General features: G+C 38.1%; 1 protein-coding gene across 6 annotated transcripts in view; it reads left to right on the forward strand.

The window, feature by feature from the left end:
• BRWD1 (bromodomain and WD repeat domain containing 1) overlaps positions 1-18,977 on the forward strand; it is a 129,074-nt gene that overhangs the window by 23,704 nt on the left and 86,393 nt on the right. For 5 of the 6 annotated variants that reach the window (XM_032175931.2, XM_032175928.2, XM_058427926.1 and 2 more), the window contains 5 exons: positions 10,218-10,318; positions 11,640-11,710; positions 12,851-12,951; positions 13,977-14,017; positions 15,930-16,028. In XM_032175931.2, the coding sequence (XP_032031822.1) occupies positions 10,218-10,318; positions 11,640-11,710; positions 12,851-12,951; positions 13,977-14,017; positions 15,930-16,028 (413 nt within the window). Of the gene's footprint in view, positions 1-1,279; positions 1,343-10,217; positions 10,319-11,639; positions 11,711-12,850; positions 12,952-13,976; positions 14,018-15,929; positions 16,029-18,977 lie in introns of those variants that run through there. The other variant, XM_032175929.2, reaches the window with a different exon arrangement.

The raw sequence follows: 18,977 nt of genomic DNA on the forward strand, positions 1-18,977 counted from the left end.
CAATGGGTAATCATTGCAGCCCTAGGGAAAATTAGAGGACTAATAAGAAGACTGATTGCTAGCTTCTTCTTCTTTTTTTTTTTTTGTTTTTTTGAGATGGAGTCTCACTCTGTTGCCCAGGCTGGAGTGCAGTGGCGCAATCTTGGCTCGCTGCAAGCTCCAGCTCCCGGGTTCATGCCATTCTTCTGCCTCAGCCTCCCAAGTAGCTGGGACTACAGGCAGCCGCCACCACGTCCGGCTAATTTTTTGTATTTTTTAGTAGAGACGGGGTTTCACCGTGTTAGCCAAGATGGTCTCGATCTCCTGACCTCATGATCCGCCTGCCTCGGCCTCGCAAAGTGCTGGGATTACAGGTGTGAGCCACCGTGCCCAGCCTGATTGCTAGCTTCTTAATAGAAATAATGGAAGTTGATAGACAAAGAAGTAATATTTTTAAATTGCTAATAGAAAATGCCAGTCAATAATTCTGAACCTATTAAAATATATCATTGAAGAATGAAAGTATATTGAATACCTATTTAGACAAGCTGAGAACTTCTTAGCAATGGAACAACATTAAAGGGAATTCTAAATAATATTCTTTAGGCGGATGTGATCCCAGGTGGAAACTTGGAGATGCAAGAAGGAATGAAGAGTTAAGACAAAAAAAAAAAAAATGAATGTGTGGGTAAATGGAAATAAACATTGGCTGTATAAGATAAGTAAATTCTGGGCTTCAAAATACATATGGAATGAATGTGTGGGTATCAGGAGGAAGTAACTTCAGTATTCTGAGATCTTTGCATTGTTCAAGAAGTGGAAAATAATACAAATTTACATTAGACTTTAAGATGAAGATGCATTTTGAAATCTCTAGAATAACAGCCAAAAGTATAGCAAGAGATTGCATAACTACTAGACTTAATAGAGGTGGGGAAATATGTACTAATAAAAAAAGTAAAACAAGAAAGGAGACAAAAACAGTACTAAGATGATACTGGGATAGTAAATGTCAGTGTAAACATAATTATATTACTTGCAAGTACATTACATGGTCTAAAGCAAGTCTCAACTGAAATGATTCTAAGTATATTCTCTGACAACAGTGTAATTAAGCCAGAAATTACTAACAGCCAGAATTAATAACAGATAATCCTCACTTTTTGTAAATTTTATGTATAGTTGACCCTTGAACAATACGGGTTTGAATTGCATGGGTCGACATATATATAGATTTTCTTCCACCTCTGTCACCCCTGAGATAGCAAGACCAACTCCTCTTATTCCTCCTCCTCCTCTTCAGCCTATTCAACATGAAGACAATGAGGATGAAGACCTTTAAGATGATCACTTCTACTTAATAGTAAATATATTTTCTCTTCCTTACGATTTTCTTGATAACATTTTCTTTTCTTTATCTTACTTTATTGTAAGAATACATTATATAAAACATATACAAAAATATGTGTTAATTGACTGTTCATGCAATTGGTAAGGCTTTATCAATAGTAAAGTTTTTTGGGAGTCAAAAGTTACATGTGGATTTTCAACTGCCTGGGGGGGGGTTGATACCCTAACCCCTGCGTTGTTCAAGGGTCAACTGTACTTCTAAATAATCCATACATCAAAGAAAAAAAACACAATAGACATTTAAGAATATTTCGAACTGATTAATAATGAAAACATTACATGTTAAAACTTGGGGGAGATACTGTTTGGGAGCCAGCCTTCAAGGCGGTGCCCAGTGATTCTTGCCTCTTGGCACTTAGGCCACTGTAGTCTCCTTGCTGAATAGGGTTGATCTGTGAACTTAAAGATATTGAGAAAATGGTATAATGTGACTTTCATTGTTTCTGAAGTTACACTACACCATAATGAAATAGCTTTCCTGTTATTCTCTTTAATCACTGGTCTTGGGGGAAGCCAGTTGTTAGGTAGATTGCACACTCAAACTGCCCTATGGAAAGGTCTTCATGGTAATAACTGATGTCTTCTGCTATAGCCATGTGAATAAGCCATTTTGGAAGCAGATCCCCCTATTCCCAGTTAAGCCTTTATGTGACTGTGGCTAAGGTCGACATCTTGACTGCATCTCGCAGCCTTGAGACATTGAGCCGGACCTACCTAGCTAAGCTGCTGTTGAATTCTTGGACCATAGAGACTATGAGATAATGCATATTTATTGTAGTCCAGTGCAGCTAAAAATTTTGGGGTAAGTTGTTTCATAGCAGTATATAATTCTCTGCTGAAGTTGTGCTGAGGGGGAAATTTACACCCAATTCATGTATTAAAAAGAAGCTGAAATTCAGTGATCAAGTGTATTTCTCAAGAACTTAGGAGAAGAACAAACAATAAGAAAGAAATTATGAAGATAAGTACAGAAATTAAGGATAGAAAAAATGCATAACAGTAGTGAGGATCAACAAAGCCAGAAGTTCTTTGAAAGACTAAAAATACTGGTAAAAGACACATTGTTCAGGGAACAAAAAAGAAACGTGACAAATAACCATTATCAGATCTGAAAAAGGGGTATCACTACATATCCTTCAGATAATAAAAAGAGGATATTTTAAACAGCTTTATAAAGGAAAATTGAAGGTAAATACAGGGAAAAACAAGACACAAAAAGAAAATCTGAATTGACTTGTAACTATGAAATGCATTGTATCTGTAGTTAAACATTTTCTCTACCTACTTATTATTTAGGTAAAAAATGTTTGGCGCTAATCTCCCAAGGAGGCAATCAGACAAATCCAAATTGAGAAACAGTCTGTGAAACAAATCTCTTATTCCTCAAAAGTTTGGTTTCAAGAAAGATAGAAAGGTGGAGAGCTTTTCAGTAAGGAACCTCAGGAAAAGGGACAAATGTTAGTGTAATGTGTGAGCCTTGATTTGGGTTCTGGATTTAGGAGAGAAAAAAGCTGTAAAGGATGCTTGAGAAATTTGGGAAATTTGAATATGGATTATATAATAATGTTTTATCAATAGTAAGTTTTTGAAGTATTGATAGTCATAGTTATGTAGGAGAATGTCATTGTTAGGAGATACACACTAAGGATTTTAGGGCTGAAGTGATGATGTCGGCAAGGTAGATTTGGATGGTTCATGTCAGTGTGATATCCACATCAGGAAGCAAGTGTTGCAAACTATTAACCATTGGTGAATCTTGATGACCAGTGCATGGGTGCTCATCGTACTATTACGACTTTATCTAGATTAAAAATATTACAAAATTAAATATTTGCAGAAAATGAACACTATACTATTACTACAACTGTTCATTTTTTTTAGTATTGCTAGGCAAGAACAAAAATGGGCCGGGCGCGGTGGCTCACGTCTGCAATCCTAGCACTTTGGGAGGCCGAGGTGGGCGGATCATGAGGTCAGGAGTTTCAGACCAGCCTGACCAACATAGTGAAACCCCGTCTGTGTTAAAAATACAAAAAATTAGCCAGGTGTGATGGTGGGCACCTGTAATCCCAGCTGCCTGGGAGGCTGAGGCAGGAGAATCGCTTGAAGCCGGGAGGCGGAGGTTGCAGTGAGCAGAGATTGCGCCACTGCACTCCCCACCAGGTGACAGTGTGAGACTCTGTCTCAAAAAAAAAAACAAGTAGAAATACTGGCAATAAAAAACTTTTATTTTCCAAAAGTTTGGTTGCCTACTTAAAATCCAAGAGAATTGAAAAATGCCTTGACAGATTGCAGTTTATCTTGTGAAATAATAGCTATTGACCTTAGGTAGTGGTGATGGCTGCACAGCATTGTGCATGTACTAAATGCTACTGAATTGTTGACTTTAAAATGGTTCGTATGGGCTGGGCGTGGTGGCTCACGCCTGTAATCCCAGCACTTTGGGAGGCCGAGGCGGGCGGATCACAAGGTCAGGAGATGGAGACCATCCTGGCTAACATGGTGAAACCCCATCTCTACTAAAAATGTAAAAAAAAAAATTAGCTGAGCATGGTGGCCAGTGCCTGTAGTCCCAGCTACTCGGGAGGCTGAGGCAGGAGAATGGCGTGAACCCGGGAACCGGAGCTTGCGGTGAGCCGAGATCGCACCACTGCACTCCAGCCTGGGCAACAGAGCGAGACTCTGACTCAAAAAAAAGGTTCATATGATGGGTTTTATGTTACGTGAATTTTTACCTCCCCTAGGATGCATGAGTGAGCATACAGGAAAAGATTTTCATTTTAACAGTTGACAGGATAGCTAACTACTTTTGACGAATACGTTCTTTTTTTTTTTTTCTTAAGACGGAGTCTTACTCTGTCACTCAGGCTGGAGTGCAGTGGTGCGATCTTGGCTTACTGCAACCTCTTGTCGGCTGGACTCAAGTGATGCTCCCCCCTCACCCTCCTAAGTAGCTGGGAGTAGCTGGGACTACAGGTGCGTGTCACCACACCTGGCTAAGTTTTTTTTTGTGTGTTTTTTGGGTAGAGATGGGGTTTTGCCATGTTGCCCAAACTGGTCAAACTCCTGGGCTCAAGCAGTCCTCCCGCCTTGGCCTCCCAAAGTGCTGGGATTATAGGTGTGAGCCACCACACCTAGCCTACATTCTTTTTAAATTTTTTGTTTTTAGTTGACCTATGATAATTGTAGAAAGACAAAGAATACAGTGTGATGTTTCAGTGCGTATATGCATTGTATAAGGATCAAATGAGGGTAATTATATCCATCACTTTAAGCATTTATCATTTATTTGTTGTGGTAATATTCAAAATCTTCTCTTCTAGCTATCTTGAAATGTCCATCACATTGTTATTTGCTGTACTCACCTTACTGTGTAATAGAACACCAGAACTTATTCTTCCTGTCTGATTGTAACTTAATACCCATTGAAACAACTTCTCATGGTCCCCCCGTTCCCCCATACTCCCCAGCCATAGGTAACAACTGTTCTATTCTCTGCTTCTGTGAAATCAACTTTTAAAATTCAAGAGTGAGATTACACAGTGTTTGCCTTTCTGTGCCTTGCTATTTCACTTAACATAATGGCCTTTAGGTTCATCCATATTACCACAAACGACAGAAGAGTATTCTGTTTATAATGTTCCATTTTGTGTGTGTGTATACACAGACACACGGCATTTTCTTTGTCCATCTGTAGATGGGTGTTTAGGTTGATTCATATCTTGACTATTGTGAATGGCACTGCAGTAAACATGGGAGTGCAGTTATCTCTTCAATATACTGATTTCATTTCCCTTTGGATATATACCCAAAAGCATAGGGAACAAAAGCAAAAACAGACAAATGAGATTACATCAAACTACAAAGCTTCTGCACAGCAAAGGAAACAAACAATATAGATCGAAGAGACAACCTGAAGAATGGGAGAAAGTACTTGTAAACTCTATGCATCTGACAAAGGGTTAATATCCAGAACATATAAGGAACTCAACTCAATAGAAAAAAAAAACTCAATTAACAAATGGGCAAAAGACCTGAATAGACATTTCTAAAAAGAAAACATACAAATGGCTGCCAGATATATGAAAATATGCTTAACATCACTAATTATCAGGAAAATGCAAATCAAAACCACAGTGAGTTACTACCTCACCCCAGTCAGAATGGCTGTTCTCAAAAAGACAAAGGATAACAAATGTTGGGAAGGATGTGGAGAAAGGGGAACTCTTATGCACTTTTGGTGAGAATGCAAATTAGTACAGCTATTATGGGAAACAGTATGGAGGTTCTCCCACCTCCCCCAGAGGTAGGTTCTCTCTCTCTTGCCCAGGCTGGAGTGCAGTGGTGTAATCATAGCTCGCTTGGCCTCAAACTTGTGGGCTCAGGTCATCCTCCTGCCTCAGCCTTCTGAGTAGCTGGGACTATAAGTGTGTGCCACTGTCACTTAGTTCTTAATTTTTTGTAGAGACAGTGTCTTGCTATGTTTCACAAGCTAGTCTTGAACTTCTGGCCTCAAGCAATCCTTCTCCATTGGCCTCCCAAAGCACTGGGCTTTATAAGCATGAGCCACCCTGCCCGGCTGGAGGTTCTTCACAAAAAAAGATTGGCTGTATATCCAAAGAAAATAAATAATACATTCTTTCATAGCAAAAGAGAGGATCAGCATATATTAAAGAGTCCTTATTTTACCATTGAACAAGTTGTAAAAGTAGACGTTCTTAAGCTCATGAGCCTGCGGTAAATACTAGGTAGTCACTCAAAATGTGTAGATTTCAAGCATACTTTGGACTTTGGAAGTAGACACATGAGATCGTAGCACGGAATCCTAAAATCCTAAGGCCAAAGAAGACCTTGAGAAATCATAGTTCATACTGTTTCCTTTATGCAGGATTTAGCTAATACATGTTAGAAAAAAAAAAAGACTATTTTTAATATCCAGAAATACATATTATAGTCAATGGCGACTGGCCTTGAGGGGGCATAACAAAACATGGTTGTATGTCAGTGATACTGTGATTGATGAAATGTCGCTATTTAGAAACAGTAAAAGGAAGCCCCCAGAGGTTAAAAATACCTGTTGGACACTAAAAAAAAACAAAAACAAATCACAACTCTTTAAAACTTCAAGCTTAGAGGCTTCATTAGTGAATTCTGTTAAAACTTGTTAGAACTGCTGAGAGCTTAATATGATGGTTAGATATATATAGGACCTATGTCTTAAAACCAGAACTTTGGGTGGGGGGAGGGGGGAGGGACAGCATTAGGAGATATACCTAATGCTAAATGACGAGTTAATGGGTGCAGCAAAACAACATGGCACATGGATACATATGTAACAAACCTGCACATTGTGCACATGTACCCTAAAACCTAAAGTATAATAATAAAAAAAAAAAAAAACCAGAACTTCATTGTACACCATCAATAAACAAGTGCTAAATACAATGGAAGAAGAATATAATTTGTAATAGCAACAAAACCCCTTAAACACATAGGAATAAATTTAACAGGAAATGTGAAATACGTTTATGAAGAAAGGTCTTAAAAATACTGACCGGAGTCTTGGGTTGGGGAAGGAAATAGTCTAAATAAGTGAAAATGTCTCTACCATGTTCCTGAATCAGAAGATTCAGTATTGTAAAGATGTCAGATCTTTCCTGATTATGCTATAAAATCAGCGTATTTACATTTGAAATCCCAGTGATTTTGTTTTTATGGAACTAAGCCAGCCAATCAAGCTCATTTAAAAGAGAAAAATAAGTGTGGACAGCAAAAGAAGGGCAAAGATTGTTTAGCCATGCTGGAGATATAAAAATGTTTTACAGCTGTTATAAAGAAAACAGTATATATCAGTCCATGAATAGACAAAGATATAAGTGGGACAGAAGTAGCTACAAATTGCTTATATGTCTGGAAATTTGATTTAGAACAGGTGACTTAAACATATTCTTCCATGGACAGTTAGGTTTAGAATTCTTTTTTTTTTTTTTTGTGACAGAGTTCCACTCTTGTTGCCCAGGCTGGAGTACAGTGGTGCGATCTCAGCTCACTGAAATCTCTGCCTTCCAGGTTCAAGCGATTCTCCTGCCTCAGCCTCCCAAGTAGCTGGGATTACAGGTGCCCACTACCACGCCTGGCTAATTTTTTGTATTTTTAGTAGAGACAGGGTTTCACCATGTTGACCAGGCTGGTCTTGAACTCCTGACCTCAGGTGATCCACCTGCCTTGGCCTTCCAAAGTGCTAGGATTATAGGCATGAGCCACTCTGCTTGGCCTCTAGAATTCTCAAAGTACTCTGCAAGGTTGCGAGTTTTACTCTGATGTTTTAATTAAAAAAAATTTTTTTTGTTCAATTAGCAATTCAGTGTGGAAGGTGTTTAAATTTTTTTTAAAGTGAAAGCAAGTTTATTAGGAAAGGAATAAAAGAATCTTCAATTTTAATTAACAAAAATATCCAACTACTAATATAACTTCAATTATACTACTTTATCTCATTACTTTTAATGAGATAGCCTGCAAAGCTCAATGTTAGGCCACATTCTGGAACATATCTACTTAGATATAAACAATCACTTTCAACATTAAAAAAAAAATCCATAATTCCTTACTTTGCTTTCTGTTAATGGCACTATTAGTCTTTGTTTTCTAAGCTCCTTCTTTATCTTGAATGTTTCGTGAGTCAGCAAGTTTGTTTGCTTTGTGAGACAGAGTCTCACTCTGTTGCCCAGGCTGAAGTGCAGTGGCGTGATCTTGGCTCTTTGCAACCTCAGCCTCCTGGGTAGCTGGGACTACAAGCATGTGTCACCATGCCTGGCTAATTTTTTATTTTATTTTATATATATGTTTACATATGTATGTGTATACGTGCATATATACGGATACGTATATGTACACATACGTACACGTGTATATATACATATGTACATATAGGTATACATAGACGTATTTGTTTATATACATATATGCATATATGTCTACCTATACGTGTATACATATGTGTATACATACATGTATATACACGTATGCCTATATGCATACACGTATAGGTAGACATATGTGTATATATGTCTACATATGTATATATGTGTATTTATATGTATACATATACGTCTACATATATGCACATGTATACATATGTATACGTATATATACACATGTATACGTATATATACACATGTATATATACATATATATATTTTTTGGTAGGTGGAGGAGTCTTGCTATGTTGTCCAGGCTGGAGTGCAGTGGCGTCATCTCAGCCTGCTGCAACCTTTGCCTCCCACATTCAAGCGATTCTCCTGCCTCAGCCTCCCGAGTAGCTGGGATTATGGGCATCCGCCACCACTCCTGCCTACTTTTTGTGTTACAGGCATCCACCACCATGCCCCGCTAATTTTTGTATTTTTAGTAGAGATGGTGTTTCACCATGTTGGCCAGGCTGGCCTCAAACTCCTGACCTCAAGTAATCTGCCTGCCTTGGCCTCCCATAGTACTGGGATCACAGCTGTGAGACACCACGCCCGGACAATTTTGTATTTTTCTGTAGAGACATGGTTTTGCCACGTCACCCAGGCTGATCTTGAACTCTTGGACTCAAGCAATTCTCACTCCTCGGCCCCCCAAAGTGCTGGGATTACAGGCATGAGCCACGGCACTCGGGCGAGTCAGCAAGTTTTGATGCTCCTCTCTTTTTGTCTTTCCTCCCCATTCTAGGGGGAGAAGGGTGGAGCTGTATTCCAGTTAAGCTTCTTGCTTCTTAGATTAACTGGGTTCCCTCTTGGCTTTTTATTACATCTTGCCTCTTCTCTTTCAATCAATACTATATATTGCTGTAAGACAAATCGTTTGGCTGCTTTTGGTGTTTTTACTTGAAAAGTACAGTTACCCTTTAAGCTGCTTTGATTATATCCAGATTCTCTAGTCATTTACCCCATTGCCGCATGACTTTGAGAAATGAACACTTCGTTCATATAGATCTTTGTTTCTATCATATACCATATTCCCCCTCGCTTTTGAACTTGTGCTGATATTATTCCTTTGCTTAGTGTGTTTTTGTTTTCCTTGCATTTTCCTACTATTTAATCCTTCCTACATGTGTCTGGCTAGTTGATCTTCCTTTCTCTAGCTTGCTTGTTTAGCACTTTTGGTATTTTATTAAGTACAGATGTTAGCCTTATTCTGAAGTTGCGCTGCAGTATAGTTCTTCTGTTTCATTATTTTATGGTTTTGTTTTTAAAATATTTAAATCATTGATCCATTTCAAATGTATCCTGATGTATAGTCTGAGGAATGGATTTAGTTTTTTTCCAGATTACTGCACAATTGTAATACCATTTATGCAGTGATCCGTTGTTCACCCAACAGATTTGAGATAATACCTTAATTCTACTTAAGTCTTACATTAGGATTCATGTTTTCCCCCATTTTTCCTTCCAGTTTTTCAGTCAGCTTTCCCAGGTTGAATAGGGTCTAGTTTTGGATTTTATTTTTTCCATTGGTCATTCTGTCAGTGTACCCTGTTTTATCTGATCGTTTTAATTATTAACACTCTGTGATATGCTTTAATATCTAGTAGGACTAGATCTCCACCTTGTTAAAGTTTTTCTGGCCAGTCTTGTTTATTCTGAAAATAGGCTTATTGAGATCATATTACATATAAATGAATATGGAGAGGTTATGATTTTTTCACTACGGTAGTATTACCTGTATTTTGGATTTCATGTGTTTTATTTCCTGAAAGTGTCAGTTGAAGTTAAGTTTGCAAGACTGTTAAACTGTAACTTAAGTAGAAGTTCTGGAAACTGAATTGTATGTGTTTTACTTTTTAGTTTAGCCCGATGGCCAAAGGCTCTCAAAGATACATGGTTTCCACTGGTGCTGATGGGACAGTTTGCTTTTGGCAATGGGATTTAGAATCCTTAAAATTTAGGTAAGTGGCTTTAATTATGTAACAAGTTTTCTTCTTTAATGTAGTTACAGTTTAGTCTAATGAAATGAAGTTTGATTGTTAAGAGAAATTGTGTATTGTTGCTTTTTTTTAACCTTTGAACTTAATTTTTATTATATATAGCATGTGCCATATTGACTATTTCCTGTTTATAATTATGTAGATAGCTGGATTTGTAAAAGAAGCATAGCTTTTCTATCTTAGCACATTGTTGTAAAGACAAAGTAAGACATTTAAAATAGTAGGTGTATAATTGGAAATTCAGGCAGGAACATTTGAGAGTCATAAGACCTGTATTGTATACCTGTGCTGTCTAATATAGTAGTCACTAGCCATACATGATCATTGAGCACTTTAAATGTGGCTAGTGCAATTGAGGAACTGAATTGATAATTTAAATTTAAAACTTACAATTGATTAATGTATTAAAAAATTTTTTTTCCTTTTGTTTTGTTTTGTTTTTTTTTTTTGAGACGGAGTCTCGTTCTGTTGCCCAGGCTGGAGTGTGATGGTGTGATCTTGGCTCACTGCAGCCTCTGCCTCCTGGGTTCAAGTGATTCTCCTGCCTCAGCCTCCTGAGTAGCTGGGATTACAGGTGCCTGCCACCACGCCCAGCTAATTTTTTGTATTTTTAGTAGAGACGGAGTTTCACTAGGTTGGCCAGGCTAGTCTCAAACTCCTGACCTCAGGTGATCCACCCGCCTTGGCCTCCCAAAGTACTGGGATCACAGGCGTGAGCCACCACTCCTGGCCTATTAGAAAATTATTAAGCATGTCTTAAATAACTTGAGTATGTGAAATTTTCAATGAGTTTTGGGAAATCCAAATATAGATAAAATATTTTTGTTAAAAAATGAGTTGTCAAATTGAGATGTATTTTGAGTCTCAAATACACTGGAAAATTTCAAAGACTCAATATGAAAGAGTATGAAAGTATCTTTTATTAATTTGGATTACATGTTGATATTTTGGGTGTATTGGATTAAAGGAAATATAATTAATTTGATCTTTTTATATTTTGTAAAAATACATGGAAATCTGTGGAAATATTTGATATACAATAAGATATTGTAGAAATAAGATTATAGATGGATGTTGTGCGCCTGTGGTCCCTAGCCACTAGGGAGGCTGAGGCTGGAGGGTCTCTTGAGCCCAAGAGTTTGTGTCTGGTTTGGGCAACATGGTGAGACCCTGTCTCTTAAAAAATTATAATATTTAAATATGCTACATTAAAACTAATATTTTAAGCTGTGTTAATGTGGTAAAATAATCTATTTTAAAGCAGTATCTTCTTCTTTTAAAGCCCACGTCCCCTGAAGTTCACTGAAAAGCCTAGGCCAGGCGTTCAAATGCTTTGTTCTTCTTTTAGTGTTGGTAAGAACTTCTTCACATTTTTTCTTAGTTTTTTTTTTTTTTTTAATTTATGAAATGACCACTTGATTGCTAAGAACTTTTATTAGATACGTGGTAAATGACTTCTGATGTTTATTTCATTAGGTTCAATTTACGATGTTCATTTTGTTAGCCTTGTTCTTCCAGTCCTCCATTCTGCCTTTCTCTGATTTCTGTTAGTAATCAGTGATATACGAGATGGCTGGTAAAAGGGAGGCTTCAGGTGTCCACACAAGTGATTCCTCTGCCAGTCCTATTTGTATGATAATCTAAACTTGTGATTTTCTTCGAATAGGCTAAACTGTATATGTTTGATAGTTTAAATTTATTTCCCACATAATATCTTGGTGAAATTATTCTTTTTCATTTTTTGTACAGTGAACTTGTGTGGTAACCTTTCTCTTTTTTAGGATAGGTCAAAGACTTTTCCCTCATAAAATCTGGAAACGTGAACAAGCTAGGGTTAGGTATGTAAAATTGTTTAGAAAGCAGAACTTCTTTTCTTAAAAATATTTTTAGAGCACTGGTGCTTAATTGGCATTATATTCCCACCCTTAATAATACAGATGGGGAGGCCAGGCACAGTGACTCAATGCCTATAATCCCAGTCCTTTGGGAGGCCGAGATGGGAGGATTGCTTCAGCCCAGGAATTCGAGCCCAGCCCTGGCAACATAGGGAGAACCCATCTCTGGAAAAAAAAAAAAGAAAAAAAAAATTACCTGGGCATGGTGCACACCTGTAGTCCCAGCTACTCAGCAGGCTGAGGCAGTAGAATTATTTGAACCTGGGAGGTAGAAGTTGCAGTGAGCCCAGATCACACCATTGGGCTCCAGACTGGGGTGACAGAGCGAGACTCTGTCTCAAAAAAACAAAACAAACAAAAAACAAACAAAAAAACAGGAGGAGATTGTGAATGTTTCCAGATTGAATTAATTTTGTTTTTTAAAGCTACAGATACAGTTTTATAAGCTCTATATATAGTGAGTCAGAAAATGCAACTGTTGAGATAAACTTAGTTTTAGAGTAAATGATCTTTCTTTTTTATATTTTAATATAGAAATTTGATTTGTTCAGGTATTTGTTATGAACTGGATGTTTAAACCTTACCATTTTTATTTCAGGTGGTATGTTTTTAGCAACAGGTAGTACTGATCACGTAATCAGAATGTATTTTTTGGGTTTTGAAGCACCCGAAAAAATCGCAGAACTTGAAAGCCACACTGTAAGCATCCACGTTTTAAAATCCTTTAGATTAATTGTTAATACTATTCCTGTTATTGCTAAGGGGCATTGTTATTGGCTCTACTTTAATTTTTTTTCTGTTGAACAAATGAACTGTCATTTATAACTTTTTGATGGTATTAAGTTTTAAAATATTAAATCATAGTTGCACTTCTGAGATGTCATTGCTTGCGAATGTTATCTTAAATTTTGCTGAATTATATTTGACAGTTAAAATATTGTTAGAGATGTTTGTATATTTATAAAAATGAAAATGTCTAGGTACAATATAGTTTTTGTTAATTCTATTCTAATTTTAATTTAAGCATACAAGGAATTATATTTAAAGGGGAGGTATGTCATTGGCAACTCAGGTTAGCACTTGAGAGGCTTAGTATTTTACAGTGGTTATTTTAGCTTTATGTTCAAAATCTTGATTATGACAATTGATATGGGTGGGTTAATTTTAAGTGGGCCTGTTTATCTAACCAAGCCCATGAAATAAGAATGTGGTTTTAATAATGCATAGTAAGATAGAAAACTGTCAGTGTTCCGAAGTACTGGTCAGGGTCAGGTCATCTTTTCTTTTATCTGAAGCTTTTGGGAAGCCAGTCCACATCCAGAGGTTATTTGATAAATACAGATTTAAATAACTTAACAATTGAAAATGCCGTGTTTTTAGCTACTTTAAAGCCTATATTTTGGGCACTTTCCACACATTTCACTTCCATATAAGTCATTTTAAACAGATGTAATTATAAATACTGCTTGAAGTTTAGAAGCAAGGCTTTTTTTCCTGTTAGATGTGCCTTTCTTTGAAATGAAAGCTGTATTTTAGTAGTCTTGTTGGATTTGTAGGTAGTCTTCACTTAAAATTATAAAACTTGTTGAATGACAGGGCTAAGCAGCGCAAGTGCAGATTTTGCTTGTTAAAGCAAATAGGCTTCTAGCATTAAAACTTCATTTTTTCAAATTCACAAATCATGTAGATGATCATTTTTGTATTTGTCCTTTTCCCTCCTTTAGGATAAAGTAGATAGTATCCAATTTTGTAACAATGGTGATCGGTAAGTGTGTGTTTTGTGTGTGTGTGTTATTAGGCAAATACAATGTGCTACATATTAGTATAGCTAACCTGTCATTTTGTGTATATTTTTTCCCTTTATATTATTATGATTTTTTATTTATTTATTTTTTGAGATGGAGTTTCACTCTCGTTGTCCAGGCTGGAGTGCAGTGGCACAATCTTGGCTCACTGCAACCTCCACCTCTTGGGTTCAAGTTAATCTTCTACCTCAGCCTCCTGAGTAGCTGGGATTACAGGCGCCTGCCACCATGCCCGGCTAACTTTGTATTTTTAGTAGAGACGGGGTTTCTCCATGTTGGTCAGTCTAGTCTCGAACTCCCGACTTCAGGTGATCCGCCTGCCTCGCCCTCCTAAAGTGCTGGGATTACAGGCGTGAGCCACCATGCTCGGCCATTATTTTTTGTTTTTATGGAGTAAGTACACTGTGGTGTTTTAATGTATATTTACGTTGTGGGATGATTAAATCAAGCCAATAAACATCTCCGCCACTTCACATACTTAGCATTTTTCTGTAGTCAGAACATCTGAAATCTACTCAGAAATTTTGAAATAATATATAATTAACTGGAGTCACTGTCACTTTGTATATTGCAGATATTTATTTGTAAATGTATTAATTGAATGAAAAGTGTCTAGGGCAGGGGTTGGGGGAAGAACACATGAAATGTAAGTTTTTAGAATTGTAGTTCTGCCAGCTTCTAGCGACCAAAAGTAATTTTTCTTTGGCTAGATGTCTGATTTACTGAAAAAATTATGTGTAAGGATCATGAAATTTCTTGTTTGGGTAGTTAAAAAAATCTTTTCTAAGAAACCACTGTGATATATCCTGCAAAGAAATTATTACTTAAATCATATACTCCTTCTTTGCCTCCATCGTGTGTCAGGTACCTTTGCTAAACTAATTGTTGAGAACTTAGTTTGTTAATAGATTGATTTATTTTTACACAGTGTCCAACATGAATTAATTTGAATTAACAAATAAGATGTTTAAAATGGAGCTATTGCTCTTATTTTCCTATACTTCATAACTTTTTTCTGTTTTTTTTTTTCTTCTTGGCATTCTTATTTATTTATTTATTTTTAAGACGGAGTCTAGCTCTGTTGCCTAGGCTGGAGTGCAGTGGTGCAACCTCGGCTCACTGCACTGCAACCTCCGCCTCCTGGGTTCAAGTGATTCTCCTGTCTTAGCCTCCTGAGTAGCTGAGATTACAGGCCTGTGCCACCACGCCTGGCTAATTTTTGTATTTTTAGTAGAGACGGGGTTTCACCATGTTGGTCAGGCTGGTCTTGAACTCCTGACCTTGTGATCCACCCACCTGGGCCTCCCAAAGTGCAGGGATTACAGACGTGAGCCACTGCACGTGGCCTCTTCTCGGCATTCTTATACACCGTATTCTCAAAACTTAATCTGTTTGAAAAGCTATTGATTGAGTTTGAGGTGTGTGTTTCCGTCTTCGGCCAGGTGAGTGCATAGCGCAATCTCGGTCATGCAAGTCCGCCTCCGGTTCAGCCTTCTCCTGCCTCACCTCTCGACCGCCACCACGCCCGGCTAATTTTTTTGTATTTTTAGTAGAGACGGGGTTTCACCGTGGTCTCAATCTCCTGACCTCATGATCTGCCCGCCTCGGCCTCCCAAAGTGCTGGGATTACAAGTGTGAGCCACCGCGCCCGGCCGGTGTGTTTTATTTCATAGGGCTGGGCAAATCATAGCAAACCAAATTTTTTTTCCCCATCCAGATACGCTCTAAATACCTGTCTTTTGAAGTAACACCTGTGGATTGTCCTGTTGTCAGGACAGCTACATTAACGTTCTTTTTTTGCATGTGATTCTAATTGTAGCCCTTGTTGGAAAGTGTATGAATGTAGTAAGATCCTGTTCTGAATGTTTTAAGGTTCCTAAGTGGTAGCAGAGATGGAACAGCACGGATTTGGAGATTTGAGCAGTTAGAATGGAGGAGCATTTTATTGGATATGGCTACCAGAATCTCAGGGTAAGTTGAGATTGTTAGAAGTAGGTGCATCATAGGTGTTCTATCTGTGTCTCTCTCTCTCTCTCTCGCTCTCTGTGTCTCTCATTGGCTATTTTGTTGAGGGGATTATAGCTACCTTCTATTATGAAGAGCTGTGGTATACGTGAATAGCTGCCTACTGCATATCAGGTGAACAGAGACATCCAGATAAATTTATCCTTACATTGTGTAGCAAAGAATAACGTATACTTTTTCTATGGCTCAAAGCATTGACCTCCTTCTTAGATATTGCATTTAAAAGCTTCGAGTAAAAAAGATAAAATTAACTCAAGTACGTTAAGAGTGGAAATTATACTTTTCTGTGGATAGGATTTTTGAAAAAATTTAAAAGTAGCTTAGAGCCAAGGCTGGGAAATAGGGTAAGCAAACATACTTTATTGTTAAGGTTAAAAAAGAAAATTGAGCTCCAGCCTGGGCGACAGAGCGAGACTCTGTCTAAAAATAAAAGTCATAGATTTTACTTTAGAGTTTGTTTCCTAATTTTAACTTTGCACTTTTTCACATCAGTTTTTCTGAGAAATGTTTCCACATTGTGTCTTTTGGAAATCATGTCTGCTTTATTTTTATTTAAAGAAAATTTTTTAGGGTCTCACTCCGTCACCCAGGCTGGAGTGCCAGTGGTATGATCGTGGCTCACTTCAGCCGTGACATCCCGGCCTCAGGCAGTCCCCCCATCTCAGCCTTCCAAGTAGCTGGGACTATGAGCATGAGCCACCATGCCTAGCTCATGTTTATGGTTTTTTTTTTTTTAATATTTTTTTGTTTATTTTTTGTAAAGACTATTGTTCAGGCTCATCTTGAACTCCTGGGCTCAAGTGATCCTCTCACCTCTGCCTCCCAAATGCTTTGTTTTTAACAACAGAAATTGACTTATATTCTCTGCTGTAGCTCAAAGAATTGTATTGCATTTTCAAAATAAATTTGATCTTCTTGTTTTTGTGGAATTATCTGTGATGGAGAATGAAAAGTATATATACTGGAAATTTGATACCTTGTTTATAAACAAATTAAAAAATATTTATAAAAGTGTTACATCTCAGTATGAAAGTGAATACTGTCAATCCTTGATTAGTTGAAATAAAGGGAATGGGGGTGAAGATAATTTAAAGTCAGTTTCACCTATTATTGTTTTATTAAGGAAAATAGAAAGTGTCAAAACTTGAATGATGAAAATTTTTAAATGAGACTGAAAACTGTTTAGTTTTCTTGCTGACGCACTCCATCCATGAAGGAGACTTTTCCTATAATTTTATTCATGAGAAAATACCTTCTCATTTTAAGTTTTCTTGCTTTCAAATCTTGAAAAACAGTTTTCTGTAAGAATTGATTGATCTGTTTATTTTAGTGTTCTAATATTGGCGAATCAACTTGATGAAATGGAACATATCTGTTAGTAAACTCAAAGTTATTAATTTGTGGCTGGGCATGGTGGCTCATGCCTGTATTCCCAGCACTTTGGGAGGCCAAGGCAGGCGGATCACCTGAGGTCAGGATATCGAGACTAGCCTGGCCAACATGGTGAAACCCTGCCTCTACTAAAAAAAATACAAAAATTAGCTGGACATGGTGGCTTGCGCCTGTAATCCCAGCTACTCGGGAGGCTAAAGCAGGATAATCACTTGAACCGAGGAGACAGGTTTCAGTGAGCCTAGATGGAGCCACTACACCCCAGCCTGGGTGACGGAGCTAGACTCCGCCTCAAAAAAAAAAAAAAAGCAATGTTATTACTTCGAAAGCCTTTTAGTTTAAAGTGAAGAATGGAGTCTTTGCCTTTATTCCATTTCACTTTTTTTTTTTTTTGAGACAGAGTCTTGCTCTGTCGCCCAGGCTGGAGTGCAGCGGTGCGATTTCTGCTCACTGCAAGCCCCGCCTCCTGGGTTCATGTCATTCTCCTGCCTCAGCCTCATGAGTAGCTGAGACTACAGGCGCCCACCACACACCCGGCTAATTTTTTTTGTATTTTTAGTAGAGACGGGGTTTCACCATGTTAGCCAGGATGGTCTTGATCTCCTGACCTCGTGATCCACCCGCCTCGGCCTCCCAAAGTGCTGGGATTACAGGCATGAACCACCGCGCCCGGTCTCCATTTTACTTCTTAATATTATTCTACCCCCAACACCAATCAATCTAGTTAGAATTATTCTCTCTTCTGGTTTTTTTTTTTTTTTTTTTTTGTAGTTACATAGATAGCTGTTTTATAATACTCATTCTATATTCTTACAGCTGTATTCTTTTTTTTTTTTTTGAGATGGAGTGCCACGGTCTCAGCTCATTGCAACCTCCACCTCCCGGGTTCAAGCGATTCTCCTTCCTCAGCTTCCCAAGTAGCTGGAATTACAGGAGCCCGTCGCTATGCCCAGCTAATTTTTGTATTTTTTGTAGAGGCATGATTTCACCCTGTTGGCCAGGTTGGTCTGGAACTCCTGACCTCAAGTGATCCGCCCACCTTGGCCTCTCAAAAGTACTGGGATTATAGGCGTGAGCCACCGCGCCCGGCCGATGCTTGTAATTTCTTAAAACGTATTCTATTATTTCAGAACCATTAGGCCTTCCCTACCCCACTGTTGACTACTGTAATGCAGAGACCCTTTGCATATCACTTTTTTATTTTTTGAGAACGTAGTCTTGCTCTTTCACCCAGGCTGGAGTGCAATGGTGCGGTCTTGGCTCACTGCAGACTCTGTCTCCCAGGTTCCAATGATTCTTCCGCCTCAGCCTTCTGAGTAGCTGGGAATACAGGTGTGTGCCACCACACCCGGCTAATTTTTGTATTTTTAGTAGAGATGGGGTTTCACCATGTTGGCCAGGCTGGTTTCAAACTACTGACCTTGTGATCTGCCTGCCTCGGTCTCCCAAGATGCTGGGATTACAGGCGTGAGCCATCGTGCCTGGCCCTCCATAACACTTTTA

Source organism: Hylobates moloch, unplaced genomic scaffold, assembly GCF_009828535.3.
Source record: "Hylobates moloch isolate HMO894 unplaced genomic scaffold, HMol_V3 SCAFFOLD_14, whole genome shotgun sequence".
Lineage (NCBI taxonomy): Eukaryota > Metazoa > Chordata > Mammalia > Primates > Hylobatidae > Hylobates > Hylobates moloch.